The sequence below is a fragment of the Hippocampus bargibanti genome, linkage group LG04, assembly GCF_051943395.1.
Source record: "Hippocampus bargibanti isolate YZ-2025 linkage group LG04, ASM5194339v1, whole genome shotgun sequence".
Taxonomy (NCBI): Eukaryota; Metazoa; Chordata; class Actinopteri; order Syngnathiformes; family Syngnathidae; genus Hippocampus; species Hippocampus bargibanti.
The window spans coordinates 22,715,294-22,734,856 of record NC_142737.1 but is presented as its reverse complement, the minus strand read 5'-3'; the positions used below and the strand labels follow the sequence as shown (position 1 = coordinate 22,734,856).

General features: G+C 42.0%; 1 protein-coding gene and 1 pseudogene across 2 annotated transcripts in view; one reads left to right on the top strand and one right to left on the bottom strand.

The window, feature by feature from the left end:
- The window catches only part of pdlim2 (PDZ and LIM domain 2 (mystique)), a 47,556-nt gene extending 30,357 nt beyond the window's left edge, over positions 1 to 17,199 (bottom strand). Inside the window, exons 1-6 of one of the 2 annotated variants that reach the window (XM_088994764.1) lie at positions 16,927 to 17,199; positions 8,516 to 8,637; positions 6,450 to 6,601; positions 3,851 to 3,920; positions 3,453 to 3,604; positions 1,232 to 1,295 (exon numbers count right to left, since the gene is read on the bottom strand). In XM_088994764.1, coding sequence (XP_088850890.1) covers positions 1,232 to 1,295; positions 3,453 to 3,604; positions 3,851 to 3,920; positions 6,450 to 6,601; positions 8,516 to 8,608 — 531 coding nt within the window. In that variant the 5' untranslated portion in view covers positions 8,609 to 8,637; positions 16,927 to 17,199. The remainder of the gene's footprint in view (positions 1 to 1,231; positions 1,296 to 3,452; positions 3,605 to 3,850; positions 3,921 to 6,449; positions 6,602 to 8,515; positions 8,638 to 16,926) is intronic. The other variant, XM_088994763.1, reaches the window with a different exon arrangement.
- On the top strand, positions 11,659 to 14,371 carry LOC148899485 (uncharacterized; annotated as a pseudogene).
- Positions 17,200 to 19,563: the final 2,364 nt, after the last annotated feature.

Sequence of the window (19,563 nt, the reverse complement as noted above, 5' to 3'; positions counted from 1 at the left end):
TTCTCTGTCAGGCATGAGCAAATAAATGCCAGCTCTACTCCTGATAACTGGCAGTGACAGTGGCAAGTGCATCAGGATCCCATTTGATTTGCATCCCGAAGTCCCAAACTACAGAACACATTTTTAGATGAACCTTTAGCCTGCAGCTTCCTAGAGGGAACACTCACATGTTTTGAAGTTCAAATCTGCATATTTATCTAATTTTATGAATTGTCCAGAAGAGTGATAAAAAGGTCTGGAATTCCTTCTGCCATTACAAGGGGTCTCGTATGTTTTTCTTGCTCTGTCATCTCACATGTTCAGCCTTTATTGAAGCCAAGCATGCACACATAGCTGAAATAATTCATCATGAACTTCCCCACAACATGTTCTATCGAAAGCTCACTTAAGGCTCCGCAGATGCCTGAGTCACTCTTATTTTGGCTTTGTTGCGGGAACAATAAATAAGAATTGGTGGCATTTAAGTATTTGACTGTTTACGGTCATTGATTTTATTGCAAATATTTTTAACTGCTGTCTCGATTGACTGAAATATTTAAATTAAAGTGATGTTCTTTGTTTGCACAGGTCCTGCTATAATTTTTTTAGACATTTTAGCAGCTTGTTGTTCATGCAACATATTGGCAGTTTAGTAAGACCATACAAAATATGCTTGAGTTAAAGACGAACAAGTCTTTAACTCAACTTCTAGACTGGGCAAATCTGTTTAAATAGTTGCATTCCAGAGTGCGAATCATCAGAGGGAACAAAACATATGTAGACTTTATGATCACAACAAGAATACAGTAGTTCATGTCCAGCACACTGTATCGTGCAAATTTGAATCGTACCATAAGGCTAAAGACATATGTCAATGATTCACTCATATCGTACTGATGAGACAGTAGGTTTAGGATCAAACCATCCCGTTAGCCATACATCCAACAGTTATCTTGTTAAGGGTTAGAGGTGAACTAGTCGAATATCCCTGATGACTTTGACTTTGTGCGAGGCGGAGTACATCCTGAATTGGCAGTGAGTCATTCGACGAGCACACATACGGTAGACAAACATACATGTCTGGAATGTGTGAGGAAGCTGGTGTACCACGAGAAAATTCACGCAAGCACAGAGTGAACTCCAAACAAAGGCCTGAGAAAAAATTCATACCAGGAACAATTTGGGCTCGAGGCAGATGCAGTAACCACATTGAATACTTCACAAAGAACACAAAACGTTGACAAAAACCAACCTGTGATAGTGGCCTGGACAGTCTGTAATTCTTCTCCTCTGGGGACCATGAACGCAGCTGGACACTATAACAAGAAAGTCATTAGTAAGTGATGCTTGTACAGTATATAGGGTCAGAAATATGGACACGTGGATGTTAGGACTCTCATGGGTATACATTTGATTGGTTTTTACTTGGGGATCAAATTTTGCAAATGACTGTGAAGGAGAGTTTGTGGGTGGATTGTGGATTCAATGCAGTGACGTGCAGTCAGTGGAGGCAGGTGAGGCAGTGCCTCACCTGTCATCATGAAAAGCTGTCATGGAAATATCAAATGAAAAAATAAATTAAACTGTTAGATGTATTTCGTGATTTGTACTTTAAAGTTCTTGTCCATTTAACTTCACCGTTTTAGGATTTTTTTCAAAATCGCTGAATTTACCGTTCAAATACTAAGTAGAGACGAGCGGTGACGTCATTGATGACGTCAGTGCCTCACCAGCCATGAACCTCACCGCACGTCACTGATTCAATGTTACTAGCAACCACATTTGCAGTGCCCGTAATAAGGTAAGCAAGGTGTAATGTCATACAAAATGGCAACCATAATAATTTTTTCTAAAGCATGTATACTCACTGTCACTTCAAACATCGCTGAAAAGACTAATAATTAAATGTGATACAAGTAAATGCAGGTTTTTTCTAAATCAAAGGCAAAACAACTCACTGAAGCCAAACATTTGACCTGTGGCCTATAAAGTTGTCATGCAGAGTCTACAACGGGCCAGTATACAAAAAGTGTGGTGAACGTTCCACATTCTGCTTTTGTTGAAGTGACTTCAAATGGAGGAATGTGATATCCTATGCATATCCTTTGTTACTACAGTAAAAGCTTGTGGCTCTACTTTGTTATTCTCACACCTATTGACACTGGATGCTGCAGCGTCACAGGAGCACTTTGTCCACTTTTAATCCCATTCAATTTTGTCAAACAGAACACTTTTCACAGATAATTAACTATAACTAAATGAATACAGCTAAACTAAAATCGCTCCTAATTTCTACCAGGATCAATTAATTCAGTGTACATTACAAAGAATTATGAATTACCGGAGAAAATGTGATTTGATAAACTCTCATGAACTACAGGGACCCTACAAATGTGAGATTTATAAGTGCCATCTTTTTTCCAGACTTCTCTAAATACATAAAATATTTGTTAAATTGGAGGAGTCCATGAAACGATAATAAACAAACACCCGATAAAAGATGTTAACTCACGTATGCAAAAGTAAATGAATAATGAAACACATCATCACTTTGCTGCTGTGAAATGTAAATTTCTCCACTGTGAGACTAATAAAGGCATATCCAATCCAATCCAATCCAATCCAATCATAATTTACTTTTATTTTTATGTTTTTATGTTATGTAAAAGTTTAATTTACTTTTAATTTTATAAAGTTTCTTGTCAGAATTAACTTAAGCTATTTCTTTTTCCCCAGAACGTCTGAGTGCTTACTATGAAGTCATTCAAATGACATTAACGTTCAGAGGCAATATCAACACTATTCAGTATTCCATCCATTTTCTCAAATGATTTTCCTGACAAAGGTCGTGTGGGGCTGCACTCTATCCCAGCTGTCGAAGGATAGTAAACACTCAGAAAACATGTAAAAATGTTTACTTTTAATTAAGCACAAAGAAATGGTCTGTTTTCTCGGAGGACTATCGAAGTCGGATATTTAGCGTTGAGCAGCTGAAATTCAGAGCATTTTGACCTTTTTTGCATATAGCCATATTAAATCGATTGTCAAAATCAATTTGATAATTCATAACCTGTCAGTTAACCGTGGCACCTTCGCTGAGCATTTAAATGTTACGGAATTAACTCTTAATTGGTGGCACCAGTACCTTTTAATTTTTCCCCTCAACTCATGGATAATTGGCTGGAAACCTTTGGTTATCCCGAGCCTAGTGTTTGAAGACAGTTGAGATAGACTCCATACTGTATATGGATGAGAAAATGGATGGATGGAGTTGTTTGCCTGGATATCACAGTCGCATGAAGCATATTTTCAGAAATGGAACATTCTCGTTTGTCTGACTATGATTTTCGGGTATCTGATCCAAATGTTACGATTCATGGACACAGACACTAGTGATCAGGTAAGCTTTTACCTTTTGTTGACAAATGTTAAGATTCATGGACACAAACTCTCGTGATCAGGTAAGCTTTTACCTTTTGTTGGTGGTGGTTGTCACTGTGTCTTTCTTGCAATCAGGAGTGTCAGGAGGTTGTGGTGAATATGGCACAGGTGACAGCGATGCAGGGCTGGATATGCTGTACTCTCTATAGTTCTGGTTTTCATCTCGATTTACTATTACTGCTTCCTACAAATCATAGCATTGAAGGATGGTAGGTAAGCATTGGATTACTATTCAGACATTTAATTCATTGCATTTTGATTTCACAGTTGCTATGCACCCACAACAGTACTTTTTATGACCAAAATGGGGTGGTTAAACAGCACAAAAATCATATCACCAAAATATGAATAAGTGGGATTTTAGAGCTTCTGTGGAGCATTAACAGGATAACTAACGAAGTACACAGACAACACAAAAAATAAATCTGACCTGAAAGTGCCCGGTGAGCTGTTCTGGGGTGCCAATACCATTTGTTTGTTTTGGATTGGACAGTGCATGCCTGGAGAGACATTAATGCACAGGCATCAATCGAAGATCAGCACTTCATTGTGTACGATTTAAGTTAGTTTATTTTCAGCTTTTAAGAACAATGCCGTTAAAACAATTACTGCCGAACAAAAAAAGTTGAATAATACAGGATGTAAATTCATATTAAACTTTTACTGACTGGAATATCAATTAGAATGATACCATGGAAAATGTTTGGAACACTTTAGATTATGTTCAAGCATGTCCGTTGGCATGCGGCTGTGTGTGTATTTCAAAAAATATTCTTCTGACGATTCGCCTCATTCCAACTACTGGAGTCCTGTTTGCTTTAAATAAAAACACATTCCGCAAGCAATTTGATAATTAAATTTTAAAGGGGGGTATGGAGAGCGCGGTGGCCAATTCAAACACACAGTGCCCCCTTAGCTGCAGGCCTGGAGGGCCTGGAAGATGACTGGCTCTTGGTCAAGCCTGAGGTACTGTAATGAGGCGAACAGGAAAACTTGAATGCCTGTGGTAAATCACGCAGAAACACACCAAGTCTCATTGCCTTGGCTTGCTATGCTGTGTGTCGGCAAGAGATGAGAAGTAAAGGAACAAGTATAGAAGTTGAAAAACATTACTTCTCCAGAGAACAAAAACGTCAGCGCTTTGAAATGGGAGCAGGATGCCAGAGAATTATTTACTTTTTCCTCTCTGCCTCTATCTTGGTCAGCGTGACAAATGGTGAACAACAGAAAATACAATGTATTGCGGGTTAATTATCACATCAGTAATGTGTCTATGAGCACCGACCTCTCCAATATAAAGATAATCGTGTCAGATATAAAAATGCTGAATGTCCCTTTCCATCATCATCCCTTTCCATCATCATCATGAATTTTATCAAAATAAAGCAGCACTTATTATTATTATTATTAATTCAAGCTCTTTGTCAATGTCATTAAGCATTCCTGCCCAAGTCCATTTTATGGCACCTTGCAGAGAGTTGTGTTGAGCTATGGTGTTGTACGGGCAACGAGAAACACCCATTTGAAATGAAGACGCCCCACTCGCCTGTTGTGTTGCTGTCAACAGTGGCATCACAGATATCAGACAGCAATGTCAGAGATTCTGGGGCTAAAATACAATAGTTGGGCATTTTTTAGATTCCACCTCAGTTCTACGCCTGGAAGTTATTCAGGTGCAGTTCAGCCAGACTATAAAATAACTCAAAGAATGGTAGAGACGGAAGTTGCGAGGAAACCCAATGCATGTGTTCCTCCTTGAATCAAGTGAGGTCACAACGCACTGCAACTTTTACATTTCACAGGCTGTAACAAAGACGTCAATACATGTTCCATCCATCCATTTTCCGTACCGCGTATTCCTTATTAGGGTCGCGGGGGGTGCTGGAGCCTATTGCAGCCGTCTTCGGGCACTAGGCAGGGGATACCCTGAATTGGTTGCCAACCAATCGCAGGGCACACAAAAACAAACAGTAGTCACTCTCACACTCATACCGAGGGACAATTTTTTAGTGTTCAATTTATCCTGCCATGCATGTTTTTGGAATGTGGGAGGAAACCGGAGGACGCGGAGAAAACCCGCGCGGGCCTGGGGAGAACATGCAAACTCCACACAGGGAGGCCGTAGCGGGACGCGAACCGGCAACCTCTGCACTGTGAAGCCGGCATACTAAACGGCCGACTACCGGACCGCCCCCACTACATGTTAAACTGAATATGTCAAATGGTTATGCACCTCAATACAAACACCTCCAAACACACACTGTACATACACATGGTTGCAAAAAACCAAGCCCCTTTTCAGTTTTTAGGGAACAATTGAGTGATGATTGTTCAAAGTGCCAATGTTGCCGACCACATGTTCAGTTGGAAAAAAGTGTCCTTCCAACTAAACTAAGAATAAAATGTAAACATGAAAAACGTGTGCTACAAAAAAAAAGAGGTTTGTAGCACCACAGTTTAATAGATGTTTAATACACAACCACAGACAGTGGCAATGTCCTTCTGGCTGATTGGGAGACACAAGATCAGCAATATACACACATGGACATTGAACACCCCAGGAGACATAACGTAAATGTACTGTACATGTGTGTGACAGATTTCTATGTCAGTCTGGCTCAAACCATAAGAAGGCCTGGATATGTTGAAGAATGATTGAGGGGAAACAGTGAAAAGAAATGGAATAAAAGGGAAGGCCCTCTATTAAATTAGCAGAAGTGCAGGCCAGACTGAAAGAAAACCCCTCTAGGGTTCCAAACATTTGTTGGAGAACCAGGGAAAACAACAATGTGGCTCCAATTCAAACTGGTATTTCCTCTGATGGCAATCACTTGTTTTGTTTGTGCAGTGTTTATGTGATGACTAAAACACAACAGTGGAAGGACTGACTGCAGTCTTAGCATTAAATGAAGGATGAGTATGAACTGGGGGAAAAAACCACGACTACACATTTTCTATGTACAGTAGTTTAAATGCTAAAACAGCCACAATAATGTGGAGATCATTATGTTTTGATTCATGGTGCATACCTCTCCAACAGCAGCTGCAAATGAGTCTTTGAGTTCTTGATTTTGTTCTGGGCTTCTGCATTTAGCATGTCAGCTGTATTTTCCTCATTGATGGCCAAAATGACATCACCAGGTTTGAGGGCTGCTTGCTCTGCTTTGCTACCTCCGTTGACCTGTTGGGGAAAAGAAAATAAATGAAGAATTTAAATAGAGGCCCTCATCTAACCCTTAATTGTTTAACAAGTGACTGTGCTGACAACTCGTCAATAAGAGGGATCGAGCATTAGCAAATGCGTAACTGACAGAAGAAAAGTTGTTTCTAAAAAGTGCCATGCCTCTGATGCATTGATCTACTAACTATACTGACACTAGACAACCACTGACACTTTGAGGGCAGGGGAGAAGAATTACTAAACTTAAGGCGACCTGTTTATCTGATGGCTGTGTCATGCTTCTAAGCCAGCAGTCTATTAAACCAACTGTAAGGAATACCCAGCCATTACCATGCAGAAAAAAGGGGGACTCAATCAACAGTGGAAAGATTGGTTGATGTCCTTTGGGAGAAGTATTTCGTGTGACAGACTTGATGGTTTGACCTTTGCAATTACTGCACACTCCTTATACATCAAAGCCAATGTCACAAACCGCCACATCAGTGGAAATTCCACTTTAATGGGAGCAACCGTTTCTGTTTTCAAGCCTTGCACACGACTTTTAGACACAAAGACTAAGATCAAGAGCTTGATTGGAAAATTTGTGGCCTGACATTTTCAGGTAAATCTAAAAAATGAGAGAGCGAAGGGAACAAAGATTGCAAAACACTACAAAAGGTTTCATTCGCAGATAAAAAAAATGTCTGCAGAAAGAATACCAGTCACTTTGGCCAAGTAAGAGGACAGAGAGGTCACACCTTTGGCCCTCCAACAGGCAATTAAGTGTTTCTGCAGTGATTCACAATGGCGGGTGCCTTTTCTCATCAGGGCATGCCTGGATTAACAACATACTGTCCGATAAATTATTCTCAATCACGTTTTTAACCAAGCAAAACAAGAAATCACTAATATTCAGGCTTCTTCAATAAAATACACAATCCGTGTCAGTGCCAAGTGCCAGCAGGTTCATCTCATCAGCCAGACGGCTTCTCAACAGCAGTGGTATGGCTGGTTATATGTCACAGTGGGCATGACAATCCGTTTCAATTCAGAGCATTTGCTTCTTACAGCTGAATTTAGCAATACTTCAAGAAGGATGTTTGATACAGTAAAGTCTCGTTATATTGATATTCTCGGGAGTCGGAAAAAATATCGATATAACCGGACTATCGATATATCCGATCCTGCGGCATGTACATTTTCTCCTTGCGTTCATAGAAATAGTATCGTAATAAGCAGTACTATCTATATAACCGATATCGATATAACGAGAGTTTACTGTATCTTTGTCAATGTAAACACACTGGTGTTGTTGTCTGGACGGCGGTAACAAAATCCAACCGAGAGCCCAAAGTTTGTGTACAGTCAGGCAAACATTTTCAAGAGGGGAAATGATTAACACTTTGCAAGTCAAAGGAGATTGAAATTGTCACAAGTCTGCCAAATGTATACTCTGTGTGCTGAAGAGCTTGATGGGGATTGTAGGTAAATGCAATGATGCGGCAGCAGGATTCTAAGTGAGCAGAGCTGTTCAGCTCCTGCATGCAGCCAAAAATCTGGTCTGGAAAAAAGTAAACCTGTGTGGTACATGCACGTTGTCATTGAGAGAAAGAAACCCATATCCGTATTCAAACACATTCAACTGTGCGCTCCAGACCAGAAGCAACTAACCTTCCACCTCAACTTCCACTGTAACTGTAATCAGTGGCTTCCTTCTAATGTAATCTACTTCCATTCTATTCTAATGGGTTTGCCTAGCAAGGAAATAGGTAAGAGACAGCCTGTACATTCAAACAAAGACAAGAAAAGGGACGTCATGAGGAGGAAATTGACTGCTTGGCATGCCATTACAGTCTGTGTTTTGACAAAAAAACAGAGGATATGGTTTGATAAGGCGAGAAGAGGTTCAGCAGCAGGGCGAGTCTTGACAAATACCTTAGATACAGTTATGGCCTTTTTGAAGTCCCTTCCTCCAACTATTCTGAAGCCCCATGGCGATGGACCAATCAAGTTTACAGTCAGTGCCATTGATCAGTCTGGCACACACTCTTGAGAACCTTAAATCAAAACAAAAGACTGTTAATTAAAAGGCATTGGTGTATGTGTACACATATTTTTAACTTGAACGTTTGCTGACATTGCTTGACATTGGAATCATCAAATGCAGACACTGAACATTGGAATCTGTCGTACACCTCCATCGCTTACACTGAACTAAATCCTTTTGACATGAACTGCATAACTACATCAAACAGGAATGGGAGGAATCTCAAAGTGAACTACAAACACATGACTAACATTATTCAAGAATTTGCAATGGCAAATCTTTTCTATAAATCTAAAGGGACACTTGAGCCAAGGATAATAAACGCATAATGTTAAAGCTCTGCAGCGCAATGGGCTCCAGAAGCGCGATGAGATGCCCATTTTATAGACCAGGGTATGCTGCAGCAATCACATGTGGTTGACTGCCATAAACAAAATGTACAATATGACAAAGTTATTGCTTCTTATTGCTCATGATGCTAAACATTATTTGGACAAACAGAGGGTTTTATATCTAGAGGATGTGCCCAACCTTCTTGTATTGAATAAATAAATAAGGATTTCCTAAAGTTACCTGTCTTTTTCTGAACATAAGATGTTGCGGCACTGTTAGAAAACAGTGGTGCCAATTCATTTATTGGAATTATCCTCTTACAGATTCTCTAAGCCTTGTCAGGTCTGCTGGACAGAATGACGAATTGTATATTTGTGTTTGGCGATGTCATTCACGAGTGTAATTAGATGGCTTGGTGATGAAATACTGCATGTGCTAACACAATGAATGTCTATGGGGCACTCATATGCAGAATAAACAGGTCAAATTCTTAAACCCTGTGGTATTTTGAGGAAAGCAAACCACAGTTGTTTGTTTATTAAACTTCTCATAAATACCAAAATACCAAGGTTTGTGAATAAACAACAATGCAAAAAAGGCATGTTTTCCTTAGCAAAAACATAATGCACATCAACTTTTTAATAAAATTTAGAGCGCCATCTTGGCCCAACATTGCAGCTTAATGTGTACCCAGTTGATCTACAGCATTTCATAAAATTGTTCTTAGTATGCATAACTGTCAAATCGGTTTGTTACATGGGCCTAGTAATATCTTGCCGTATTTGCTGCACCCAAATGGACATCATAGACACATTGGAACTTTGTTAAATTGTAAAAAGACACACCGTGTACTTTGTTTAAAAAGAAAAAGTTGCCATTTTGTTTTGATGTCAAGTAATGGCCAATAGTATATGTTCACAATTTGTTGAAGGGAACTCCAAAAGCATAAATCAATTACTAGATAATAAAGAGCACTGGCAGCTGGTGAGCAGTCTACGCACTGACTGGCCTCTTGGTTTAAACATGTTTCCTCTAAAAATGAGCCTGAATCCGAGGGCATGCATTTTTTCTAATCCAATAATATTTTCTTTTTTTGTGATTTTAGGTGGGAGGTTACCCCACCGACACACACACACACACACACACACACATACATTTTGTGGGAAAATATGGGTTCCAGGTTTATAACCATATTTTGGAGGTTTACTGGGGTTGTAAAAAAGTAAGTGTCTCATGTTCTCAGATTAAGAGCTGTTACACGGGAGAGAACAAAAAAACACATGACTGCAGTGAGGGCAACTGGCCAATGATCAGCTTCAAGTTGCACTTGCATATGGCAAAGTGCTGAACTGTCAGATTTATGTGGCTGTCACTCACTATTCGTTCAGTTATATAAAAGGCATCCCCATAAAAGGGGACTTGTGTTCTGGTGACCACTAGCTATTGCTGCCACACCACTTTAGACACAATAGAACACATTCAAACAATAGGAGGGATTCTTGTCATGAAATCATCACTTGGATCAGCTGAACTGCACTATGGACAATGCAAATGGGGGAGGAAGATGCAGCTGCTTTGAAGAACTTCAAGGCAAACATGGTTGTTTTTAAAACTCCAAATTCATATGCATTTAATGACAGTTTTATAAATTAATTCATTATCTAGTTATGTTCAATATCTATTCATCAATTTCTAACCTATCCCACCAGTACACCCTGACTCTATGCACTTCCAATTACACCTCAGGAGAATTAAGAATGATGCATTAAACTGCATGCAAAAACGTGTGTTTTCTGGATTTTCGGAAGAGACTGGAGTACCCCGAGAAAAGTCACACAGGCACAAGGAGAACATGCACATTCCACGGAAGAATGTTGGAGCACAGAATCAAAGCTTGGACCTCTGCACTGTGAGTTGGGCATTCTAACTAGTAATCCACCGTGCTGCCCTATGTTATATGACTACTGGTATTTTCCATTGGGTATTATTTATTTCACACAGATATTGTCAAATTGTTATTTTGCTACGGTGTGTTAAGAACATGAGCAAAAAGAGGTTGCACAGGTCATCACTATGCTCTATTAATTTCGCGGGCACATTCTCACTTCGTTGTACGACATTCTCACTTGCGAGGATGAAGAATTTCAGTTAAATGAATCCACACTTGCTATGTGTAAATTTCTTCTGACACAAATATGAGGGTATTACCCTTCATGGTAAAACATGAGGAGGTGTGAGGGAGACCAATGGGCCTTCAAATTGCTGCTACAACTTGCAGAGAGCCTTGAGGGTTCTACAAATACTATTTTTCCATTACAAAAAATGTTACCCTGGTGACATTGTTTAATTTGAGAGTAGTAAGTTCATTCAAGTTCAATTTCTCTGTTACTTTGAGTCAATTATTTCATGGGAGATGGAAAAATGGAGGAGGGTGAAAAATAAGATTTGACTCGTAGGAAATACAGTAAAGTCTCGTTATATCGATATCGGATATATCGATAGTCCCGGTTATATCGATACTATTTCTATGCACGCACGGAGAAAATTACATGCAAACAGGGTCGGATATATCGATAGTCCCGGTTATATCGATATTTTTTCGGACACCCTTGAATATCGATATAACGAGACTTTACTGTATGTGAAACTCACTTTGACTCATGCCAAAAGAAACAACACTTAACTTGCATCTACTGGAATGTGTAATGGGTTCAGAGTGAGTGAAACTTGCTACCACAAGTCAGTAGACGAGTATGTATTTAATGGCCAAGAAAGGTAGGCACAATAAAAACTGCATTCATTAACTGATTTGTATCTCACACATTTACGCGTCCGCATGTGTGTGTGTGTGTGTGTGTGTGTGTGTCTGTGTAAAGCGCCCCCCCCATAAAAAAAGCAATAAATAAGTGGGGTGGTGTTGACAGCGTCTCCATTATGCTGAATGTAGTTATGTAATTAGTCGGAGCCCTGCGCTGGGTCTGTTGAGAAGGCTACATTTAACAGCCTGTGGTGATATATTCATTTGAAGTACAAAACCCAGAACTTAAAGGTGAAAACAAGTTAAATGTTTGCAAATAAATAGTGTGTTTGTGAAATACAAATGAAACAGCAAAAGCCACCCATTTTAACTCGTCCCAGGAGATAGCCAGTTTGCCTGTGGCCGTTGACTGAAAATGACATCACACAAAGGCAAATTTAAACAGAATAAAGCGTTTACAGTGTTGTTACACTTTGGGCAACAAGTACATCGACACGTCAGTGCAGAAGGGAGGAGTACCGGGCGTTCCTGGTTGCCTGGAGCACACAGGCGTGGTAACCCAGCTCATCAGAGAGGCAAGAGAAAGTAGAGGTGACCTGGCAGTATTATGGCTGGACCTCACCAATGCCTATGGCTCCATACCCCACAAACTGGTGGAGGTTGCACTGGTGAAGTATCATGTACCCCAGGATGTGAAATACCTCATCCTGGATTATTACAGCAAGTTCAGCTTGAGAGTCTCCACTAGCCAGCTGACATCTGACTGGCACAAGCTGGAAGTAGGCATAATCACTGGGTGCACCATCTCAGTCATCCTATTCGCACTGGCTATGGGCATGCTGGTCAAGGCAGCTGAACCAGAATGCAGGGGCCCTCTTAGCAAGTCTGGAGTAAGGCAACCTCCCATCAGAGCCTTTATGGACGACCTCACAGTGACAACAACAGCTGTAACAGGAGCCAGGTGGATCCTCCAAGGGTTGGAGCGTATCATGGCCTGGGCACGCATGAGCTTCAAACCCGCAAAGTCCAGGTCCTTGGTTCTAAAGAGGGGGAAAGTCACAGACAAGTTCCGTTTCAGGCTGGGACAACACCAGATCCCCTCAGTGTCTGAGAAACCAGTGAAGAGCCTTGGCAAGGTCTTCAACTGCAGCCTGAATGACAGCGAGTCCATCAAAGCAACCAGCGCTGAACTGGAGGGCTGGTTAAAAACAGTGGACAGGTCTGGGCTCCCGGGAAGATTCAAGGCCTGGGTCTACCAGCATGGGATCCTCCCAAGAATCCTCTGGCCGCTGCTAATCTACAAGGTCCCCATGACCATGGTGGAAGGTTTTGAGCAAAGAGTGAGCAGCTATCTGCGCAGATGGCTGGGACTGCCCCGCAGCCTAAGTAGCATTGGGCTGTACGGGAAAACCAACAAGCTCAGGCTCCCTTCAGCTCAGTCAGGGAGGAATTCATCGTAGCACGGGCACGGGAACATCTGCAGTACTCTGGATCCAGAGATGCCAAAGTGTCTGGGGCAGGGATCGTTGTGAGGACTGGGAGGAAATGGAGGGCAGCCGAGGCAGTTGAGCGTGCAGAAACTCGACTGAGGCACCGGACCATTGTTGGAGCAGTGGCGCAAGGTAGAGCTGGACTGGGGAGCCGAACAGCGACCCGCTATGACTTTGCCAGTGTGAGGGAGAGACAGAGGCTGGTGCAGGAGGAGGTCCGAGCTGCAGTCGAGGAAGAACGAACCAGCAGAGCAGTGGCCATGCGGCAGCAGGGTGCCTGGATGAAGTGGGAGCAGGCGATGGAGCGCCGCGTCACCTGGAAGGACATCTGGTCATGGAACCCACAGAGGATCAAGTTCTTGATTTAGGGGGTGTACGATGTCCTTCCAAGCCCATCTAATCTGTGCACTTGGGGCACCACAGAAACACCAGCATGCCCCCTGTGTTCTAGGGTTGGGACTCTGGAACACATCTTGAGCAGCTGCCCCGAGGCCCTGGGTGAGGGTCGGTATCGGTGGAGGCACGACCAGGTCCTCAAATCCATCGCTGAAGCAATCAGCAAGGGGATTGCGGCAAGCCGTCACACCCGAGCCACTGCGAAGACCATTCACTTTGTTAAAGAAGGACAAAGATTGAATACATCAAGCAACCGCTCTGCTGGTTTGCTCTCCACGGCCCGAGACTGGGTGATGACAGTTGACCTGGAAAGGCAACTGAAGTTTCCAGCACACATCACCCAGACCAGGTTGAGACCTGACATCATCTTGGTCTCTGAGGCCACAAAGCAACTCTTCTTGCTGGAGCTGACGGTTCCCTGGGAGGAGAGGATGGAGGAGGCTCAGGAAAGGAAGAGGGAGAAGTACCAGGAGCTGGTGGAGGAATGTCGGAGGAACGGGTGGAGGTCGAGGTGTATGCCGGTGGAGGTGGGCAGTCGGGGATTTGCCAGCCACTCCCTGAGCAAAGCCTATGGCACACTGGGCATAACAGGTGCAAACAGCAGAAGAGCCATAGGCAACAACGTGGAGGCAGCAGAAAGAGCCACCAGATGGCTCTGGTTGAGGAGGGGAGAGCCGTGGGGGCAGTGGAGCAGTAGCATGCCACTTAGACACAGGCCGGGGCCTTGCAAACCCCGGTCGGGTCGCCTGGAGGAGGGTGTCTGTTGAAAGACCCGAAACACCCAGTGATTCTAGGAATCAACACTGATGATGTGTCCAAGTTTGTGCATCAGCAGATGTATTGTTAACCGGGCACATAATAGATTATTTTAAATAATTTTTGACCGGACTTTCCCTTTATGTAGGACTGCCAATACCGATATTGTCTCTGAAATACAACTGTTTTTTTGGGGAATGTGTAGGTTCTTGTGAGTCATTATTTGGCCCGTGGGCCCTTTTCAATGAAAGCCAGGCAGACACATTATTCTTTGTTTGTTTGTACTCATTTTGGCTAACTTATGGCCTTAGTTTCCACCCCTACATAATGTTACCAAGATGACAGTTTAGACAGCATGATGTACCATATTTTTGAAACATGGGACCGGTAGTCGAGTGGTTAGCACGCCAGCTTCACAATGCAGAGGTCGGAGTTTGCATGTTCTCCCTGGGCCAGCGTGGGTTTTCTCCGGGTACTCTGGTTTCCGCCCACATTCAAAAAACGTGCATGATTGAACAATGAATGATGCTGATTGAACACTCCAAATTGTCCCTAGGTGTGTGTGAGAGTGTGGATTGTTGTTTGTCTCTGTGTGCCCTCTTATTGGCTGGCAACGAATTCAGAGTGTCCGCAGATGGCTGGGATTGGCTCCAGCACCCCCCGTGACCTGAATGAGGAATAAGCGGTATGGAAAATGGATGGATGGGCCAAAGGGGATAAGAATGTCCTTACACGCAACTTGACATGAAAGTACAACTACACTTTGATTCAATATTTTCTATCTAAAATTGAATAGTTTTTTTTCAGTTTAAAATTGTGGATGAGTATTACACATTACATTTGAAATAGGCACACACATGCCTTTATGGTTTATGCAACACAAACATGCTGGAGGTTGATGCTGAGGAAAGCACACACATCGGGAAAGTGAAAAGCATTTGAATGACTAAGCAGAAAGGCATCTGTACATTATACTTTGCAAAGTTAAATGCAAGACAGCCAAAACACAGACAGCTACATCAACATGTATACCTTTACCCTCTAATGAGGGTGTTTGTGTCTTTATGTTTGCACAAAAATCCACTGGGTCAGAATAACCCCCAAAAGCATGGCTGATTAACATAACAGATGCTTCGTAGTCAACTGGGAGGCTGCCTGGGTTTTGACAGCGGTGCAGTGAAACGCACTGCGCTCCGACAGGTCGAAACCTACCTACAACTACACACCCACTGAATAAAACAAAAGGAATGTACCACAAGCCTCTCCCTGGATTGTGTGAAATAACGTTCATTTCATTCATTCAGGACACCCATTTGATATTCGCTGCAGTCGTCAAGGAGATCGGAAAATATCAAACAATAACAAATCAAGTCTGAGGGGGCGTTGAGTGAGGTGTTTCTCATACGTTTATACTATGATTCTTATCACTAATCTCTCATGTGTCATGCAGAGTAATCACAGCCAGTGACAGACCTGTAAATTGTGCTGGCTACGCCCTTCTACAGGAAAAGCATGCGACAATATTACAATTATCGTTTGGCCTGGAGCTCTCCTGCCAGTCTAGTTTGAATACAAAAATGACACGCCTTGGCTCCTCTGATTTGCCCCCACTCACTCTTCATTCAGCGAAGGCGCTACACTCAACTGTTCAGCACATCATATCCCACCTCACTTTGTTCAGTGTGTGAACCCTCTCGAATGATCCAGCATCAAAGAGGACACTCTGCCCATTCAGTCATTTTTTAAGCGGTGGAAACGTATTTGGTATTGGCATTACAGGGTATGTTGTTTCTGGAGGGATAAAACATGTGAGGTGCAAGAAAAAAAAGAGAGACAGGAAGAACCTTTGATCAATCAAATATGTACTGATAAAACTGACTTCCTGATAGAATGTAAGTTCCACACAGATATAAGCCACAACGCCCGTTATGTTTTTTCGTCCGTTTGTTTTTGTTTTTTGGAGAGTCGCTATTGACCTGTGGCAAAGTAAGACTAGGATTGTTAAATCCCAAAACCTGAGCTGTTGAGGGGCAGTCTTGTCTCAACTTTTTTTTAATTAATGAGAAAGACAAACACAAGTAAGTTTGATATTCGACAACTTTCACCACTAGTATTACATGGCGAGGAGAGAACATAGCAGTTAAGTGGTGAAAGTGGCGAATGCTGCCATATAAAATTCCAGCACCTGGTCCAAACTCCATGACCTCCACGAATCATTAGAGCGCTTGGTGTGGACAGGTAGCCTCTACTCATCTTTGGGAGCTGGACAAATGGAAGCTGGTGCACCTTGCGACGGGGAGGGGTGCGAGGTGTTTTATTATCCCAATAAAGTACAGCCATTTACGCAACAAGACTTCCTTGTTCACAAATCTCATACCTGTCAATATTCGGTAATATGACACCTTTCTCCATGAGCTGAGTCAACACTAGAAGATTAACAATGACAGCAAACATTCAAAACACAAGGCAGTTTGATCAAACATGAAGCTCGTGGAGAGTTGTAATGAATATTTCAGGCGCAAGGATGATGTTTAATGTTGGGGAGGTTCAGGAAAAGTTTACTCACCGAGATGCAATGTTGCGTTTCAGTGCTGTGGGTCGTCGTCTCCACCTGAGATTTATTTGCGTGAACAAGCAAGTCGGTTTGACAAAACGGACTTTAGGAGGCGCAAAACTAGCGTGAAGAGCAGCTGTAACGGAAGTTGTACAAGATAGTGCGAGGAAGTGTCAACTCGAACTCCACCTGTGGCTGCTCGAACCGGCGTTCTCTCAAAGGGGATGAGGTCTCGCAGCCATGTGCTCCGACCAAAATAAAAGCTGTGTCAAAGGCAGCAACCCGGGGCGTGTCACACCGCAGGGGCGGGAGGAGACCAGGGTGTCACCCTGGTGACGTTAATTGAGCCATTTCGCCCACAAAACCGCCACGTCCGCTTTCAGCGACTTTACGCCACCTGCTGATGGACAAGAGAAACGCTCGCGTGCGTCCTTGTCAACTCACTTCCTGTACGTCACCTAATTGGAAGAATGGCATCACGACATTTGGTTTGCTTGGGAAGCGTTCTCAAGCAATAATTTTTTTTCCCCACAGTATCACATCGAGTAAAAATGATTGAATAATCATGACACAGGCGTATTGGTCATTGTCAAGTGCCATTGGAAACGTTTTTGATTCTACCTCTATGAAGCAATTGTACAATATAAGAACCACTAAGTCAAATAAGAGACTATTCTAGTATTTTTATATAGTATATATTTTTTCATCCTCCCTATTGAGAATTCTATCGATGTGATTTACATAGCCCATAAAAGATTTGCGATATTTAGGTGGAATTTTGGTATAAACCTACAATTGAATTACAATTAAATTCAACATTTAGCTAGTAGTAGACGTCCGCATTCCACCATGATGTTGTTGCGTCACACGCGTGTATGATTTTGAAGTGCGCCTTTCAACCATTTCATGTCTTTCAATTCCTTGATCTCCTTGATGTGCGTCTCACCCTGACGCATAGCACACGCTTGAAAATTGTATAAAAGCAGCTGTCGTGGGACAGAGAGATGGGGCGAACCACGGGGAAGAATCATCTCAGACTCACAGACTCAAAGAGACTTGCAAAGACCCGCTCAGGCGCCCGGCTCACGCCGGGCGTCGGACGGACATAACGGCACGACTTGCTCGACTCCACGCCGCGACGAAGGTCTGCGCGTCACCTGCCTGGGAGATCTGACAACGAACGTACTTACAAATAAAGAGAACCATCAAACTCTTTAATGTCCCTGATCCACTGGTGAAAAGGACAGTACTTTGATCTTCTCTTTCATCTACAACTGCTTGATATAACAAAGAGGGTGCATAAAACTTCTTAAGATTGAATGACTGTCTTTTGTGTTTGTGTGTCATATTATTCGTTATTTATTTTCGTTAGTTATTTTTGTTGCTTTGACTTCAAGATAGTGCTGCGAGGAGCTGCCTTTACAGCAGCTCTTGTATTTTTTTCTATTTATTTCTTTCCTTACCTTTTCCTTTCATAACTTTGCTGTTGTTTAATGTAAATTTCTCCACTGCGAGACTAGTAAAGGCTCATCTAATCCAATCCAATTGTGTTTGCGAGTGATTCCCAACAAGCATTCTCCTCGTCTATTATTAAATTTCATTTAATTTGTCAGAAAATGATTAATTTATGAGTTACAAATAAACCTTATGTCGATGGCATATAATGACAGATAAAATAATTTTCCAGTACATGACGGAAGAGATTTTGGTGACTGTGACAGTGTACCTCCGAGAATGCCTTGTAGTGCTCCTTGCCAATAGTTGGTGCTCTTAATTTATGTGACAATGACGTCTTTAATGACAACTAACAAAAGAACAAAGGAGTATCTCAGATGAAAGGGCGAGATGGACACACTGTCAAAGCTTGATGAGTCACTATATGGGGGAGTAACTGGCTGTGAATTGTGAGTGATGAGCTCGTCAGTAAATGTACATCCTGTTACCGCTCAGGGGAAATAAGGTGGCTGAAGAGTCTCAGCAACTATGTCTACCTATAAGTAGATATGATGTTGTTAATACAATAAACCTGTGGCTTTATTTGCCAATCTTATAACTGAATATGTCATGGCTCTCTGTAAGTATTTCAGCTGTGTAGTCAGTAGATTTGTCAGTAAAATGGGTTTGTGTGCACAATAAGTGTTGGGGAACACTGCACTATTTTGAAGTGAGGGGGCTTTTTCAGTTAACTTAATTTGCCCCTCTGCAAACATTTCAATGCTCTATATGTCCAGTGTTTTAGTACGTGTATGCATTGGCAAATAAGAAATACATGTATCAAAAAAGGGTGTTTGATTCATGTGTCCACTGATAAATTTCCTGGTTTGATTGAAAATTGTGTGTTTTTTTAAACATTCTTCAAACTGTCACATAATGAGATAAAGACCACTCATAATAAATAATACATTGCCATTGTAAGCCTTCAAACTGGATGTTCTCTGATAAAAGTGGCAAGTGAGCTTTGTCACAATGTCATCAATGTCAGCAATGTAAAGTCACTGAAATTCAGAATCACGGAAAGCGAGAAGTTGTCGTCCTCGGAAATCTTCGATTGAACACTTTGCCATTCAGATCCCTGTTTGAGAACAGGAAGTAGTAAAAAGAGAACAGGAACACAACCACAACATGCCTGCTGCAATTAATGCAAGTAAT